The sequence below is a fragment of the Triturus cristatus genome, chromosome 4_2, assembly GCF_964204655.1.
Source record: "Triturus cristatus chromosome 4_2, aTriCri1.1, whole genome shotgun sequence".
NCBI classification, from domain to species: Eukaryota; Metazoa; Chordata; class Amphibia; order Caudata; family Salamandridae; genus Triturus; species Triturus cristatus.
Window position 1 is genome coordinate 367,130,284 of NC_140586.1, and position 18,166 is coordinate 367,148,449.

The window sequence follows — 18,166 nt, forward strand, 5'->3', positions numbered from 1 at the left end:
CTAAGGAGGATGATGGCAGGGTTGAGAGGCAAGTGAGTTTTTTGATAAATGCCATATGATCCCATATTATTAATGTTTCTATGGGATCTTTACCACTAAGTACTAAAGTATTTCCATACTTCCCTAAAAAATTTAAATTAATCCTGATGGGTTGTGATTTCTTAAACATATGGACAAATTGTATCAACTATTCATGCTTCTGTAATTCTAGGCCCAGGTTGCATTCACATTCTTTAGAAACATGCACTGTGCAATGACTGAAAATTGTCATCACACCAATATACTCATAAAGAAGAAGCTTTGCTCATTGAAACATTTTCAGTCAACAATGCCTAGCCTGAATGAACGATCATGTATTTTCTGGAAACTACATTTTTCAAACAAATATTTCGGCAATTTTGGCCTAAAATAGGCTAAGCACTTAATTTCAAACAATTGCATACATTTTTTAATTTACTCAAATCATGCTTTCCCTTGGTTGTGACTCAAGTAGTACATGATATGTTTCTCATAATTGTGGATATATGAATAATTCTTGTAAATACCTAGACATTCTGGTGGCGCAGACCAAGCTCCATGTATGCAGTGGACTTTGTTGTTTCCACTTATCCTATAGTAACTTTGACACTTATATTCCACTATGGATCCTGAAGGATAGGATGGCTGTGGGAAGTCAGTAATATCTCCATTGTGAATGAATGGCACCGGACCACACTCGCTGCCTTCCTCTAAAATGAAACAAAATACTTGTCATATAAATGTTAATCAAAAATGTGAAATCAACATCGAAAGTGGAAGGTAAACAAACTAACTTTTGTTTTTGTGGTCAGAAAAAAGCTCCTTGACTTTAGCAGTGTTGGAATTGCACCAGAGTCACTTGGCTGTAGTGTAGACCTTGGGCCCGATTCACAGAACTAACTTAAGACAAAATCCTAAACTCAGTACCATTTTGGTATTCACAGAAGGCACTTACTCATTCGGTATTCACAGAAGTTAGGAGTCCTAACTTTAGGACTCCTAAATGCCTTCTGTGAATACCGAAAGTCTTAAAGTTAGGATTTTTCTCAGTTTAGTAGTAGTATAGTTAGGACTCCTAACTTTAGGACTCCTAAATGCCTTTTGTGAATACCGAAGGTCTTAAAATTAGGATTTTTCTCAATTTAGTAGTAGTACAGTTAGGACTCCTAACTTTAGGACTCCTAAATGCGTTCTGTAAATACCGAAAGCCTTAAAATTAGGATTTTTCTCAGTTTAGTAGTAGTAAAGTTAGGAGTCCTAACTTTAGGACTCCTAAACTGAGAAAAATCCTAATTTTAAGACTTTCGGTATTCACAGAAGGCATTTAGGAGTCCTAAAGTTAGGACTCCTAACTTCTGTGAATACCGAAGTGAGTAAGTGTCTTCTGTGAATACCAAAATGAGTAAGTGCCTTCTATGAATACGAAAATGGTAGTAAATTTAGGATTTTGTCTTAAGTTAGTTTTGTGAATCGGGCCCCTTGTCTCTTCAAGTCTCGTTCATCAAACCGTATCCACTTAACCAGAATTTGAACACACACGTAGCAGCAAGGGGCGGCTCTCCTGTAATAGTGGAGGAGTGTCGCCCTACTCACCAGAGTCAGTGACAAAAAATTAAAATCATAGTAAAATAACATCATTTTATTTTTCTCTGACTGGTTTAGGCATGTGTGTAGGGCAGGAGTAGTGGACACTTAGAAGTGCACATGTAATTTGGCCGCCCGTCTTAGTTCGGCCAAACAAACATGCGCATTTCTATTTCTCCACCCAGCTGTGTTCACAGCCGGGTTAGAGAAAAGCTGCAGGCTCCAAGGGACTGTCTGAGCGACAGACCAGGCTGCGCAGACCAATCCTGACGCTGCTCTCATAGCATGACAGCAGTGTCTAGATTGGGTAGGGAGCCTGCTTTCCCAGAGACTGCTGAGAGAGCACCAAGATATTATCGGAGACAGCGGCAGGAAAAGGAAAGGTATGTTTCTTTAAAATGATTATTTTCCCCAACTCTTCCCTGTCCCTCGCCGCCTCCCCCCGTCTGTCTGTCGCCCACCCTATCTTCCACTTTCTTTTTATGGCAGTTGCCACTGGTAACGCCCAGATGCTGTATCATGATGCAGTTTTTGCACTGCGGCAAAGCAGAAGGGGTCTATGGGCTTTGTTTTGGTGTCTTCGGCACATACATTAACTGGAAATAACTCTGAATTAGCATATGTTTTGCTGACAAAAATGGTCGGAAACACCTCACAGTATTTTCACAGCTGTGCACCTTATTTTAAGCAATTGTACTTCTAAAGTGTGTCCAGTTAACTCTGAGTTTTATAGCTTGAGTACCTGTGTTCAAACACCAAAGCTCATCAACAGAGAGATGCAATCAATGCTCACTGTTTCAGAGCTGTGTTTTCTATAGCTTAAGCGCTAACTCGGAAAAATTCTACATTAAATATGTGCACTTCAGAAAGTTAATTTGCATGAAAACAGCTGCACAGATGAATCTGTATGAGGGAAACAGTCCGAACATCGTAGGCAAGCCACAGTTGTTACGACTACACAAGCACTACCACGCTTGCCTTAACCATGCATATGCCTTAACCATGCATGTGCGTCGTTAAGGCAGTGCGCGGTCTTCCTGCCTGTTGCAGCTCGCCGGAAGCAGGAAGATGCCAGGAAGAGAGGACGTGGTGAGGTAAGGGGGGCTGGGGCCAGGTTTTGGGGGTAGTTTGTATGGGTTGGGGGTAGGGTTGGTGATGTCAGGGTCATTTTCAGGGCTGGGGGTCGGGTTGGTTTCAGGGCTGGGTCGGGTCATTCTCAGGGCTCCTGGGTAGTTTTCAGGGCTGGGGGGTCAGGATCGTTTTCAGGGCTGGGGATTTGGGAGTCATTTTCAGGGCTGGGGAGTCAGGGACATTGTTAGGGCTGGGAGGGGGGCCGGGGTTTGTTTTCAGGGCTGGGCGGTCAGGGGTAGTTTTCAGGGCTGGGCTAGTTTTTTAAAATTATGGGTTAGGATATTAGATCTAAGGGCAGTGGAAGGTGTTGAGGTGTTTTATGGACAGTGCCGGGTGGGAGGGGTTGGGGCTAGTGTATGTTAAGGGACAGGGTTTTAGGCCTCTGGGGGGGCATGGGTAATTGGGTCGTTTTCAGGGCTTAGGAGAGGGCGGGCAGGTTTTTTAGGGCTCGGGGGGGGGTGGTCGGGATAGTTTTTTAAAATAGGGGTTAGGGGTTTAGGTCGAAGGGCAGTGGAAGGGGTTGGGGTAGTTTTGGAGACAGTGCGGGTAGGGAGGGGGTCAGTAGTGTATATTAAGGGTTAGGGACAGTGTGGGGGTGGAAGGGGATCGGGGTATTTTGACCTCAGGGTGGGGGGGCAGGTAGGAGGTTTGTAGCTCAGAGCAGGGGGAGGGTGGTTGCAACCTTAGTCACTCATACCCCTTTACCATTCATGCCTTTAACACGAAATTGCATGGTAAAGGCATGCGTGGTAAAGGAATGCGTTGTTAAGATGCGCGCGCGCAACCTGGGCTTCATCCTGGACTCCTCCCTCTCGATGACCAGACAAGTCAACGCCGTCTCCTCATCATGCTTCAACACCCTGCGCATGCTCCGCAAGATCTTCAGATGGATCCCCACAGAAACCAGGAAGACCGTTACCCAGGCTCTTGTCACCAGCCGACTGGACTACGGGAACACCCTCTATGCCGGAACCACAGCCAAACTTCAAAAAAGACTCCAAAGCATCCAGAACGCCTCCGCACGACTCATCCTGGACCTCCCCCGACAAAGCCACATCACCGGACACCTGAGAGACCTGCACTGGCTCCCCGTCAACAAGAGAATCACGTTCAGACTCCTCACCCATGTACACAAGGCTCTCCACGACCTGGGCCCCAAGTACCTCAATGACCGCATGACCTTCTACACGCTCACCCGCCAGCTACGATCGACCAGCCATGCCCTCGCCACCGTTCCACGCATCCGCAGAGCCACCGCCGGAGGAAGATCCTTCTCCTACCTGGCAGCCAAGACTTGGAACTCCCTCCCCATCCACCTTCGGCTAACCCAAGACCATCTCTCCTTCAGGAAGCAGCTCAAGACCTGGCTGTTCGAGCAGTAACGTACCCCTCCCCCCAGCGCCTTGAGACCCTTCCGGGTGAGTAGCGCGCTATACAAATGTCGTGATTGATTGATTGATGGTTCGGGGCCATGGAAGAATCATGCATGGTTTAGCCATGCGTGCCTCTATCATATAACCCCTGAATGAAAAAACACATTCAAGATACAGCCACAGGAGCTGGGCATGATGCCATCCATTACAGAGCAGAGGCACAGATGGTACCCATGCATTTGGTTTGTTCAAAACTGATGTGTCTAACACACTAAATACGGGATTGTTGAGTTAATACATGCGCATATTAACTCATAAAATCACAGAGTTAATGCATGACTTATAGACAGCTTGGCTCAGATAAATGGAGTGGCAATTGGTGCTCTGGATTTCTGAGCTGTGCTATCTTCAGCCCGTACACAAAGGCCCATATTTTTGGAAAGTAACGCAACCAGCACAGCACAGCAAGTCACCTTGCTCTGCTTTGTAACAGAGAAAGGCCAGTAATACACCGTATTTAAAAGAATTCGGTGCATTCCTGCCTTTGTCCTTGCACTGACACCATTTTGGCTGCCTAGTGCCAACGCAGGCACACTTGCACCATTTTACAAGGGAGCCTGTCTTGCATGCAGGATTGTTTTTGTGCAGGAAGGGGCACCTTAACTCACCTTCCTGCACAAAGACACTCCTGAGAGGCATATTACTCTTTCTATGTGTGCTGTAGAATGCAGCACACATACAAAGAGGAAGTAATGAGGAGAAATAAAGATATTTCTTGTTGTTATACCTCCCCTTAGAAGGTGTAGCATGTTGGTGTGTTCCCAGGTTTACCAGTTCTGGTAAATCTGGGAATGCGTCAAAATCCACGCAACGCCCATGGAACTCTTTCCCAGGACAGAGTTACACAACGCAGTGATTTGTGCCATGTCCAGATTTATGAAGCCACTCAGGGCCACACAAAGTGGCCTTGCGTGGCTTCATAAATCTAATTTTTGAGTTGTGTCGCGCATGCGCCACGTTGCGTGGTGCAAGTGCGATGCAACTAGCCTCATAAATATGGCCCTAACTCTGAGAATGTTGGAGGTAATACATGCACTATCGACATGTCAATTTTGAGAACAAGAAACACACAGACCACATTTGCATCTGCACTCCGCTGTGAACAGCACCATGGTAGGGTTACAAATGTGCTCAAACACGCACAGCTCTTTTCGACTGTTTTAATAAGACTGCACTGTCTAAAGCACATTCATTTAACTGGCAATTTCTCCAAGTTGGTACACAGGATGCAGACTGTGCATCTCGGAAAAAATGTGCAGCGATTGCAGCTCTCTGTATTGAAGATATGTAGACTATAACTCCTGCATTATGTCATAAATATTCTAAGTACATGCAATTGCATAAAAACGGTGTACACCTGTGCCGTGTGTGAGCACATCTGATTATGACACAGTCGATGATGTGCATTAGCTTAGCTATGAAAATGTCTGTGCAATTCTAGGTAGCAGCGTTATGTCGATCGTATTGGTATGCTTCATGATGGTGTGGCTTTGAAGTAGTACCTAATTGTACACAGCATCAGCTTGGATGATGTAAATGAGAGTTGTCAGGAAAGCTCTACAAGCACTCTTGTGATGCATCCTGAAAGAGGCTGGGCTCACATTTTTCAAGATTTCGGAATGAAAAGGTCTTTGCTATGATTTATCAACTGTTTATTTACTCCACCATATTGCTACAAATAGTTCCAAGTGTCCCCTCTGGGCGGTTGGAAAGCTTAAATTAATTCTAGTAATAGTACATTTCTTGGGTCTCGTTCAAATGTACAGTGCTTTGCTCACTGTACCACAAAGACAGGCAGGGAGTCAACCAAATGAAAACCGATTTTGGCTGCGTCTCAACGGGATGTCCAACTTAGATCACACTCTTTCTTCATTTTTCAAGCATTGGACCTAAACCTTTTTTTGTTTTTTTTCAGTGAGAGGCCCTAACCAAGTTATTCCTTTTGTACACAATGCTAACCAGGTGTACCCTTATTTTTGACTTATAGCGGGAGACAGGAGTTTGGAATTCAGCTACTCTATGGCAAGATTGATGACACAATGGCGCAATCAATTTTCAGTTAGCGCAATTTCTTTTATAAAGGGTTAGTTTTATTTACTTCTAGGAATGTGAGGCAATTCAAATTAGGAATATCTCAAAAAACCATAAGGTGCAAAAACCATCTCCACACAATCAGTTTATTGTGTATTATTTACTTGTGTTTTTGTGTCATAAAGTATATGGGTTCCAAACCCACAACCAACTCCTCGATAATTTCTTGATTGCTCACCCTCGCCGCACTTGGAGGCTGAAGAGTTAACAAAAAAAATGTGGTTATCAAAATGGTTCAATCGAACCTGAGGTACTAGAAAATGAGCTGTAATCAATAATAACATCCAGTAACAACTCTGTTAGACCACCTGTCAGCCCTAGGGTGGTCTCCCCCTCTATTTTTGATCGTGCCTCGTTTTTTCCACCCTCATTTTTATGTTGGACTTAGGTCTCCGGGCGCCTTTTCATTGCCAATCAATGTTAAGGTGCAGGTGCTCCCTTCTCCCAAGATGGCTGCCACAGGCCCCTGCTACTGCAGAGTGGCCTTTCTAGTAGCACCCTAGCTGCCAGGAGCTGGCTGGAACCCCACAACAATGTTGCGACACCAGCCCGCCTTTTTTGTCCCATAGGTAGAATGGGGAAGCTCCTGGAATGTGCTGGAACCTTCTAGAAGGGAGGTGTGGTTTTTACTTTTGCCGCCTTGGATAGTGGTCACCTGACCTAGGGCTACTTAACAGAGGGAGGGAACTTTTTCTAGTCAGTTGACCAGTTGGGGTAAAGCAGACCTGGAGGATCCACGCAGGAGTTGTAGGCGGTAGGGCCTAGCCAGGGACTTATGCCTCTGAAAGTGACAGGACTTAGGTACTGCCTTTTAAGTGAGTGAGGGATCCTGTACAGCCCACGGATTTAGCCCAGCGATAGGAGAATCCAGGGGCCATCTGCCAAGCTTGGCTAGGAGGGAACTAGTCACCAACTCAATCCCTATCCCCAAGGAACAGAAACCCCAAGGGCGCCAGAGACATTTGCGCCATTAAGACGGCTAAACCTTCAAGCTGAAACTGAATGCTGAAACTTCATGCTAAAACTTCATGCTAAAACTTCATGCTGAAATCAAATACTGAACCTTCAAGCTGAAACTGAACGCTGAAATTGAATACTGAAACCCAAGCTGAAAGTGACTGCTAGACTGCTGGGGATCAACCAGGTACTAGCGCTGTGACCCCTGCACTCCCCGACCTTGCCTGGGATCACCTGAGCCAGTCCCACGTTGAGCGCTGAGCGCTCTGTTATCCCGCTTAATTTGTCACCCCCCCTGGAGCGGGGACCAGAAGCCTGCCCCCATCGATCCGGGGCCTGCGGAGAAGCCCGGGGCCCCGTTGCAGCGTCTGCAGGAGTCGTGAGAGGCCGTGAAGCCGCCCCCCGGCACCCACGTGACGAGGGCGGACTGCGCGTCGCCGCCCCCGCCGCTGAGCGCACTGACTGCGGGACCCGAAGAGGTGAAGAACCCCCGAGCGACTGCCCGACCCCAAGGACGCCGAGATCAAGGTAACCCCTGGGGGCTGGGAGGTAGCGTGGCCGTGCGGAGGCCTGGGACTCATCCCCCTGCTCCCGGGAGGCTGGTGGAGGACCCGGTGCGCCCCCTGTCGATCGGGAGCGGCACCGCACTCTGAGACTCTGGTTCCCCTCTGTGGGATTCCCCCCTTGCATCGGAGACTCTGATTCCCCTCCGTGGGATTGCCCCCTTGCCTTGAGACTGCCGCGTATAAGGGGACCGCTTGCTGAGGGCCTGTTGATTACGAGCAGCGCTGTATTCTCAAGTTCTGCTCAGAAGTGCTTAATGCTTTATGATTACGAGTAGCGCTGTGTTCTCAAGTTCTGCTCAGAAGTGCTTAATGCTTTATGATTACGAGTAGCGCTATGTTCTCAAGTTCTGCTCAGAAGTGCTTAATGCTTTATGATTATGAGTAGCGCTGTGTTCTCAAGTTCTGCTCAGAAGTGATTAATGCTTTATGGTTACGAGTAGCGCTGTGTTCTCCAGTTCTGCTCTGAAGTGTGAAATGCCTTATGACTACGAGTAGAGCTGTGTTCGCAGGTTCTGCTCCGAAGCGCTAGTAATGCCCAGGGTAACGATATGATTGCAAGCCCTGCCTTGAAGCGCTATTAGTTTTCTGAGGTGGCGCTACGTTCCCAGCCCTATTTCGCAGCGCTGATCATTGCTGGATACCGCGCGTGGTACCCAGAGCAGAGTGAAACGCTAGTGGTGGGAGGGGCGCAGCGCTCTGGTTAACCGCTGTGTTTACCGCTCCCCCAGATTCGCCAGGTATTGCCACTGGAGCTATGGTGAAGCGCTTTTGAATCTAACGCTAAGGTATACAGGAGTGGCCTACTGCATAGTAATGAAGTACTGGTGAATCTGACGCTAAGGTATTCAGGTACTGCCTATGTGACCATAATGCAATGCTGGTGAATCCACTGCTAATATGTTCAAGTGATGCCCATTGCCATCTAAGGAACTGTGCTTGCCTATCATTTGATTAGATAAAACTTGATTGATTTGCATTGATCCTACTGTGTGGCGTCCCTTATTGTGTGTGTTTCCTGCTTCAGGGGATGTGTGTGTTGTATGGTCGCTTTACACATAAGCCTTCGGGTGCCCAGCCGCTCGAGTCACGTTACCCCCTTAGGGCCCGGTGACCCCAGGTCTTACAAACTCACTTCCCTAAGGCCCACAAAAAAAGGCCCCACAAAGTCCTGAATAATTATCAATGTCCTGCCATGAGGTATGCCGTGTAAACGAGCAATGGTGCAATGGTGATCAGCACAGCTGAGGATCAGAGAAGTACTGGAGTTGAGGTAGTCGATAAACAGAAGGTGGTCCCACTACGAGCTCTATAGACATTAATGCCCTGTGGTAGCCATACTTTAAAGCATGAACGTGCATTATAGCACAACCTGCACATCTCTGACGCCTGAGACCTGCCAGCTGAAGGCCATTGATTTTATTACAAGTGTGTTTGTCTGGCCACCAAACAGCCTTTGCCTGAAAAAGTGGCAACAACACAAACGTGAAGCCAAACCATGGCCCAAGAACCACTTTAGCCCAAGGAACCCATAGCAGCCATTTCAGAGGCTGTTGTGCCAGTTCAATTCAATGCTGAGTGACACTACAAAGCAGCTCAAACCAACTCCACAGCTTGCCCATTGTCTGTCACCTATTCAGAACCCACTGGTGTTGTCCTATTAAACCATGGGTGGGTCCCATTAATGCTTCAAAATCCATTGGCGGGGAACAAGACTAGAAACTGAGTGACATCTGCTGATAATGACATTCAATAGGTGGTGCCATGATACAAGAGTCTATTACAGGAGCTTGCTAAGAGTAACAACAGGAAAATCATAAACACTTATATTCCTGGAATAAATTTGGCACATAATGGTCAAGTTGGCGCTTGACTCTGAACTTGTGTGAAGTGACCGGAGTTCCAAGCAAAATAGACCCAACAATGATGGTCGAGATAGACGATAAAAGAGGAAAACATGGCAAACACATTATTCCTCAAACCATAAACTAGAAAACTAGGAAAACTGCGTGCAGCACATGACCCAATAAATGAATGTTTGTATCAGGGTAATAAAATTCAGCCACCGATGTACATGTCTAAAAACTGTGTCAATACGAAGACCTGCAGGTGACTTCCACAGATGCAAAATACTACTCTCTACTAAAGAACATGGTATCAAGAATACCCAGACCAAATAGCTGTCTAGCACAGATGTCCTGTGAATACTCTTAATACGTACTTTTGTATCATGCATAGGCTTGTTAGTATTCACATTTCTGATCTTTGCTATGAGAGCAACTATAGAGACAACCTTATGCGGCAGATGAGAACAATGTATCCTATCTGTTGTTTGTCCACTAGCTGGCATGAGAATGTGGAGAGAGGGTGATTAACCAAAGGGCACTTATTTAACCAATTTTTTAACTGCATATCAAAACCACACCCCAACCTGCATCATCACAACTACGCTGCAGGGCACTCATTTTGTGACAAAATAGTCTCATCCAATTTCGAGACTTGGAAGTAGCTTGAAAGGTAAACATTACATATGTGGGCGTGGAATATACAAGGTACCAACATAACTGAAAATATTTTTTTAGAAACATCTGTGATTTTTCTAATCGCTAGCTATATGCGCTTGTCCACAGTGATGTGTAGAATAAGATAGCAGCGGTGGTTATACAAATGAAATTACAGAAAGTACTTATCGCCATCTATATAGCAACACCAAACAGGTAGGAAGTTCAGTTATGCTTTCTCTTACTTGAACTAGTTCTCTTTGTGGTATGTTTGCCATGATCAGTGAGACAAATTAGTATATTTAGGAGGACTCGAATGTATTTTATAAACATGAAATGTTCCTTGGTAGACATGGGATTTCTATTCTAGAATTATGACCCATAGCAGTCTATCTCTCTTTTATTTCACCCTTTTCTTGATGTTTCTTTATAGACATGGTTCTATCCTACTTAGTGAGAGTATTGCTTAGTGACACATTTGCAATATTGTTAGCATGTAAATATTTTAGTCATTTACTCTGGAGATAATGTGAAATTTCTCCTGTGGGTTGCTAATTAATTCACATTAATTTAAATTAAAATAACACCCTATATTTTCTTTTCAGAAAATTTATCCCCCCAATCTTGCCCGTTACAAAATCGTTTAGTAACAGGTCTTGAAGAAGATGGCATTTAAAGAAGACTAAGCCATCGAAACGCGCGTCGACCAGTTTGTATGACACACCTCAGCGTTCAGCACAGCATCAGAGGGTTGAGCGGTTCACCCCTGTTTGGTTTTTCTGTGCATGTTGTTTGGCTCTGGGGTGGGTAGTATGTATGCTATGTATGACAGTGATATGAATGTGAAGTGTGCAGAGGTGTAAATGGTGTGGGGATTCTTTGAATCAATGCTAATAATTGTATGTTGGTGTTAACAGATTTAATAATTTTTTTCTTCTATTTTGCACTATTTCTGTTTCTCCAAAATCAATATATATGTAAAGATTGTTATATACTCTTGTACGGCTTGGATAGTTTTGTACATATAAAGGGGAAAAAAAAGAATTTTTGTATGTTTTTTAAAAAAAAGAGATGAATTTTACTTGTACGTAAAAATGATGAAAAAAAGAAACTAAATAAAAAAGACATAATAATAATGCATATATAAGGGTGTTTGTGCTTATTTTATGTGAGCCCACAAAAACTTGACGCAAAGCAATATAGGTCTAGAGGGATACTGTGTATTGTAGTCTTTTGTTCTTGTTTCCCCTGTTCCCTGACATGGCAATTTTTTTTTTAGGGGGTTGCCTTATCTCACTTGATCATTCCGCCATCGCAATTAGATTTTCCCACCGCCATAATAGGATGGACGTGGTTATCGCGGTGGACACAAAGGGGCCGATTAGCGGTGCTGGGACCGGCTGCCAGTGGTGTGGCGGTCCCACACCGGCGTTTAGGTGCCACCTTCATTGTGGCGGTGGCATCCTCTATTCCCAGCATAGTGGCGGGCGGTGCTCACAGCACCGCCTGCCACAATGCTGGGAATGCACTGTGTGCATTGTCATGCACAAGGAGAGAGGCACCACAAGTTGCCTGCCACCATGTCCATGACAATGACCCCCCATGTGCACACCCCACCCCCCAATACCCTGAGGGCCCGCAACGGGCCCCCAAAAGCAGACTACTCATGGCTTTCCATGGCGGGGTCTCCGCCATGGAAAGCCATGCACCCCTGCCCATGCTAATATGGATGGCGGTGTCTAGCAGACACCGCCACCATATATAGCCCCTTTTCCGCCCAGTCAACTGGTCGACCAGCGGAAAACTGGCGTACGGTCTTTCTGTCCGCCGTAGCCCCCCGCCAAACTAATAAGGCGGGGGGAAATGGGTGGCGGGCTGGGTAGGATTTAGGGTGGATTGCCACTGCCATGTGGGCAGTGGCGATCCGCCCTACATCCTAATAGACCCCAAAGTCTGTCCACCATTTTTACGCCGGTGTCAACTGTTACGATTGCCTGGCAGGCGGAGCAGGGACACTGATATGGTGGCGGTGCCTGGCAGGCACCGTCTGCCATATTAGGATGTGGGAAAAGAAAGGCCTTTCCATGGCAGCAATGCTGCCATGGAAAGGCTGGCAGGGATTGGGACTAGGGGCCCTTTGCGGGCCCCCCTTGTGTCTGGGGAAGGAGGTGTGCACCCTACATTACACTGCACCAAGTGGCAGGCACCGTGTGGTGCCTGCCATGTGGTGCAGTGAAATGCTAGACTTGTGATTTTACCATCGCGGCGGGTGCTACTGTCATCAGCACCCGCCGCAATGTTAAATTGCAGAATGCGACCACCATGGTGACAGTCGCATCCTAATTTGCAGGGCGGGACCGCCGCATGTCTGGCAGCCGGTCCACACACCGCAGGGATGGCGGGTGGACTCACGTCCGCTCGCTATCCTAATGAGCCCCTTATATCTCACTGAACTTGTCAATTTGTTGTCAATAGTTGCATACTTTGAAAAGGGGTGAGTCCAAGTCAGGGAGGTGTGACACTCAATCAAGCTTTTTTTAAAGTTATTTGTAAAAGAAGGAAATATAATAAATCCTAAAAATGTGAAAAGCAAAATCCAGTATAAATAAAAAGGGAAGAGGCTATTTATCAGGCCACTAGCCAAACAGTACATATTCCCTGCTATTTAGCCAACAGCCTGCTAAATACCTGAAACTTCACTATTTATCTGGCTGTAGGCTAGATAGCAGGGATCATATACTATTTGACAAGGGACTGGATAAATAGTGTGAAGGTGGTCTTTATTTATGCCTGACATGAACAAAAATGGAACTCCAGGCAATGGCAGGATGGTTGCCATCGTGTAGAAAAGTGTGTGAAGTATTTGAAAGTAAGTGCAACATAGCTGCCAAGGTTTCCAGGGCATGTGTGATCTGCTATACCAGTCCAGGTTTTTTTCTTTAAATTCCGGGACTTGTAGTCCTGTTTTATAATAGAATAAACAACAGTACAAGCCCCAGAATTCAAAGAAAAAACCTGCAGTGGACGAAAAGACCATGCATGGACAAGGGACATTTAGCAGAGCTAGTGCATATATAAATGCACAAAAGTATGTGGAAAAGTAAGTACATGAATTAAGGGGCTGATTACCATGGTGGAACGATCATCACCGCCAGGCCGGCGGGGAGGTCTCCAGCCCTGTGTACCACGATTCTCTGACCACCATATTGCGATGGTGGTGGGATCCAGACCGTGACCGCAGCGTAGGCAAAGCCCGTCCCCCACGGAACCGCCACAGGTCATCATAAAGATTGCCTGGCATAGCTGTCAGCATGCTTAAAATGGTGGCGGAGCCTAGGAGGCTCTGAACGCAGAATTATGACGATGGCGGAAGCCAGCCTTTCCATAGCCGTTGAACCACCATTGAAAGGCTGGTGAGGAATGTTTTTGGGGGCCCGTTGCGGGGAGGTGTGGGTGCACTGAGGTGATACCCATGGTCCCCCCGGCTGCATTTCACTGCACCATGTGGCAGTGTAGTGCCTGCCACGTAGAGCAGTGAAATGCACAACATGCTCTTTTCGACATCGCGGCGATGCTGCTGTCAGCAGCCACAGCCGCAATGTGTGGAATCAGTCCACAGCGGTGATGGTCCCATCCTAATCAGGTATGCAGGCCCACCGCATGCATGGCGGACGGTCCCAAACTCCGCTACGATGGCGGGCAGACCAACTCCATCCGCCATCATAATCAGCCCCTAAGCTAGGTTGTTTACAGATAAAAAAATAAATATAGAAATCAAACTTCTGCTGACGATTATGGCACAAAACCATTTAGTGCTGCAGTCTTGGAGTAGTTGTCTGTCTGCATCTCACTCTATATAATTATGTCAGCAAGGGTGTGTGGCCAATATAGCACCGTGGTCGGACGCTTAGAGCCAGAGCTCCTCTAGTCGTTAAGCCCAGTGTAATTTATCCTGTGTCCATCCTGCAAATGGAGAGTCTATTGATGGGCTCCCATTGGATGGTGCACAGACAGAATATTGAGTTGTTTTTTTTCAAAGTACCATAATATTGAGTTTTAAAATATCGTGGTACAGAATATCGACAATAAGGTAAGAAATGTCGAAGACAGTTATATCGTTTGTAAAAATACAATTGTTAATTATATCGATTTTTATATTAGTGGTATTTATTTTAGCATGTATTTTAAAAGCATGTTATCTAATTGTTTTATTTAAGTATTACTTTTTTTAATGTATGTGTAAAATCTTTAGGAGTTAATCATTTTGGTGCTGATTCCAAATCCAATCCTGTTAAACCCGGGTACGAATGGTCGTACGGAGCGTATTCTCCGTCCGACTCGTACCCGGGAAAACCACCTTACAAACCCGCAAGTATGATTCGTACAGAAATACCATTTCCGTACGAATCGTAAAAAACCCCGACCGGCAAAAAAATACCTAGTATTCTGAACCTGGACAGCGCGTACGCGACGTCCGCACGGAGTCAGGCAGTGTTTTACGGACCAGCAAGTACGATTCGTCCCTACGTCATTCTGCACAGCTATTTTTTTATGGCACATAAAAAAAGCCGGAAACATGAGTCCGACGCGAAAAAGGAGACCCGGTACGCGATGGACAGACATGGACCCCATCCTACGTGTCATCCCGGCCCTCATAGCCTACGACCTGGTGCACAGAAACCGACGCAGACGCCGCAGAAGGTGAGAACAACACCCAGGGGTCAAGGGGGGGGGAGGGGCAGGAAACATACCCCCTACCCAAATTAAATACCTACAATATTTACGACATACATCACCACCAGGGTCTGGTCACTTCGGGGGGCGTGTCCACCAAACCCTGCGTACCGCAACAACAGAAGTGGACGTGTACGCGTACTCCTATGGCAACACTACAATTGTGCTACACACCGTACTCACACATAAATAGCGTGGGTACGGTCCGTAGCACTATATCAGTGGTGCCGTGGGGGTACACGTGGTACGGACTGTACCCACGCCCTCAGAGCGTGGGTATGGTCCATACCACGCGTACCCCTGAGTTACCACTCAATGGTGGTATGGACCGTACCCACGCCCTCAGAGAGTGGGTACGGTCCGTACCACGCGTACCCCTGAGTCACCACTACAATGGTGGTACGGACCGTACCCACGTCCTCAGAGCGTGGGTACGGTCCGTACCACGCGTACCCCTGAGTCACCACTACAATGGTGGTACGGACCGTACCCACGCCCTCAGAGCGTGGGTATGGTCTGTACCACGCGTACCCCTGAGTCACCACTACAATGGTGGTACGGACCGCACCCACGCCCTCAGAGCGTGGGTACGGTCCGTACCACGTGTACCCCTACGTCACCACTCCAATGGTGGTACGGACCGTAGCCACGCTCTGAGGGCGTGGGTACGGTCCGTACCACCATTGGAGTGGTGACTCAGGGGTACGCATGGTACGGACCGTACCCACGCCCTCAGCGCGTGGGTACGGTCCGCACCACGCGTACCCCTACGGCACCAGTACTTTTTTGATACAAGGCATACACACGCCACAAATGTTGGCTTGCGGCCTGGTGCAGCATATAACCAGTATATTGGGGTGTGTATGCCCAGGACAGCAGTGTACTGCACCAAGGGTGCGGATGGGTGGGTGGGTGGCTGCCTAGGATTCCCAGCAGTGGACAGACATGTGAGGGGTGGGTGCAGAGGAATACCAGCAGTGGACAGAGACATGGGGGTGGGTGCAGAGGACTACCAGCAGTGGACAGAGACATGGAGGTGGGTGCCTATCACTCCCAGCAGTGGACAGAGACATGGGGTTGGGTGCCTATCACTCCCAGCAGTGGACAGAGACATGAGGGTGGGTGCAGAGGAATACCAGTAGTGGACAGAGACATGGGGGTGGGTGCCTATCACTCCCAGCAGTGGACAGAGACATGGGGGTGGGTGCCTATCACTCCCAGCAGTGGACAGAGACATGGGGATGGGTGCAGAGGAATACCAGCAGTGGACAGAGACATGGGGGTGGGTGCCTATCACTCCCAGCAGTGGACAGAGACATGGGGGTGGGTGCCTATCACTCCCAGCAGTGGACAGAGACATGGGGGTGGGTGCAGAGGACTACCAGCAGTGGACAGAGACATGGGGGTGGGTGCCTATCACTCCCAGCAGTGGACAGAGACATGGGGGTGGGTGCCTATCACTCCCAACAGTGGACAGAGACATGGGGGTGGGTGCAGAGGAATACCAGCAGTGGACAGACATGGGGGTGGGTACATCATTATTACATGACCACAACTCCATGGGTGCATGTACGCATCCCTAATTTTTGTCTATGTTGATAGTGCAGTGTCCCACTCCCATGAGGATGGATGTCTTTCCCCCACTGCATGACACACCACATGTGGGTGTGAGGACAAATGACACATGCATACCCACCCCTGGCGGACGCAGCACAGTACACACACTGAGATCATGCCACAAGACTGTATAGTTATTTCAATGCCTACTAAACTAAGAGAGCCAAAGGGAACAAACACTGCCACGCACATCCCAGGACTGATAGGAATGTACAGGTGCTGCGACAGCCACCAAGACGTTGACTCACATGGAAGGAATAGGGTGTATTTACCACAGATACAATGCCCAGACAGGTGCCCAAATACCCTGCCGAACAAGTACCATATGTGTGCTATGCTGCAATTAAACACATGCATAGTGCTGAAAAGGGAGAATTTCGCCATTAAGGCATTACAATATACTCAATACACAAGTACAGTGACTAGCAAGGATGGCACAGACGATGCAGCCGGAGACATTGCTGAGCAGGCATGGCCATAGTTGAAGGGATCCGTCACCAACAAAGGAAATGTAGACACAGGTAGGCACAACAATGGTGCAACTCTCTGCAGGGAAGATGTCAGGTGCCACAGAGGAAGGAACACGCCTTGGGACAATGTCTCTAAACACAAATAACACACACGACCAAAGATTCTTTGCAGAGACCTTGTGATGGCACGCAGATACCATGGTCTACCCCATGACCATCAGACTTCAACATTTCCCTGAAACATAACACATTACCACAAGCCCAACTCCTGGAGCATCAGCACCAACATCAATACCTGAAATGCAATAGTGTTCAAAGTAAAAAGAAAATGCTTTATTCAGCATGAAATAAAAATTTAGTAAAGAACACTATGTACAAAGGCCAATGGCCAGTCCTGAATAGAAGTCCTTGGGGGGACACATGGCCACGCGTCTCCCCTAGCTTGCCTGCACACTGGAACCCTCAGGTACGTGGACCGGGGAGGGGGCATAATGTGGGGAAGGACCAGGCACCGCAGGGACAGGAGGTGTAAGGGTAGGTGTGGTGGGTGCAGGGCTTGACGACTCCACCACAGGGGGTGGGGCAGCGCCAAAGGTGGAGGTTAGCACGGCGCTGCACACTTCTGCCAGGTCGCCCAGAGTATCCCCTGCACCCGAAGAAGCCACAGGCACAAAGGAGGGGGGGGGTCCGAGGGCTGGGGTACAGCACTTCTGGGGGAGGGGGTGAACAGGGGGGGGACTCAACTCCCCTGCCCGTGGAGTCCCTCGCCCGCTTGTGGGGTGGTGAGTCAGTGGGGCTGAGGGTCAGCACAGACATGGAGCTCTCATTGTCTGACTGTGTGGCAGGGGAGCCAAGGGGAGTGGTTTTGGAGGTCCTGGGTCGTGAGGCATGCAGACTCAGACTGTGGCTGCGTGTTTGTCTGTGTGCCCCAGACCTAGTGGGTGTGCCTTTCTCCTCCTGAGTGTGCGTGCCAGGAGGTGTGTGCTTGCCCTTAGGTGGTGGTGTGCTGCCTGTGTCTGGTGTGGTGCGTGCTTGGGAATATCTGGGTGTGCATGGGACAGGTATGG

The 18,166-nt window shown here is 47.8% G+C and overlaps 1 protein-coding gene across 5 annotated transcripts in view; it reads right to left on the reverse strand.

Annotated features, from left to right (window-relative positions):
- Window positions 1-18,166, reverse strand: part of LOC146833904 (complement factor H-like) — a 1,264,875-nt gene that overhangs the window by 427,261 nt on the left and 819,448 nt on the right. For all 5 annotated transcript variants that reach the window (XM_085601813.1, XM_085601812.1, XM_085601811.1 and 2 more), the window contains one exon: window positions 546-728. In XM_085601813.1, coding sequence (XP_085457939.1) covers window positions 546-728 — 183 coding nt within the window. The remainder of the gene's footprint in view (window positions 1-545; window positions 729-18,166) is intronic.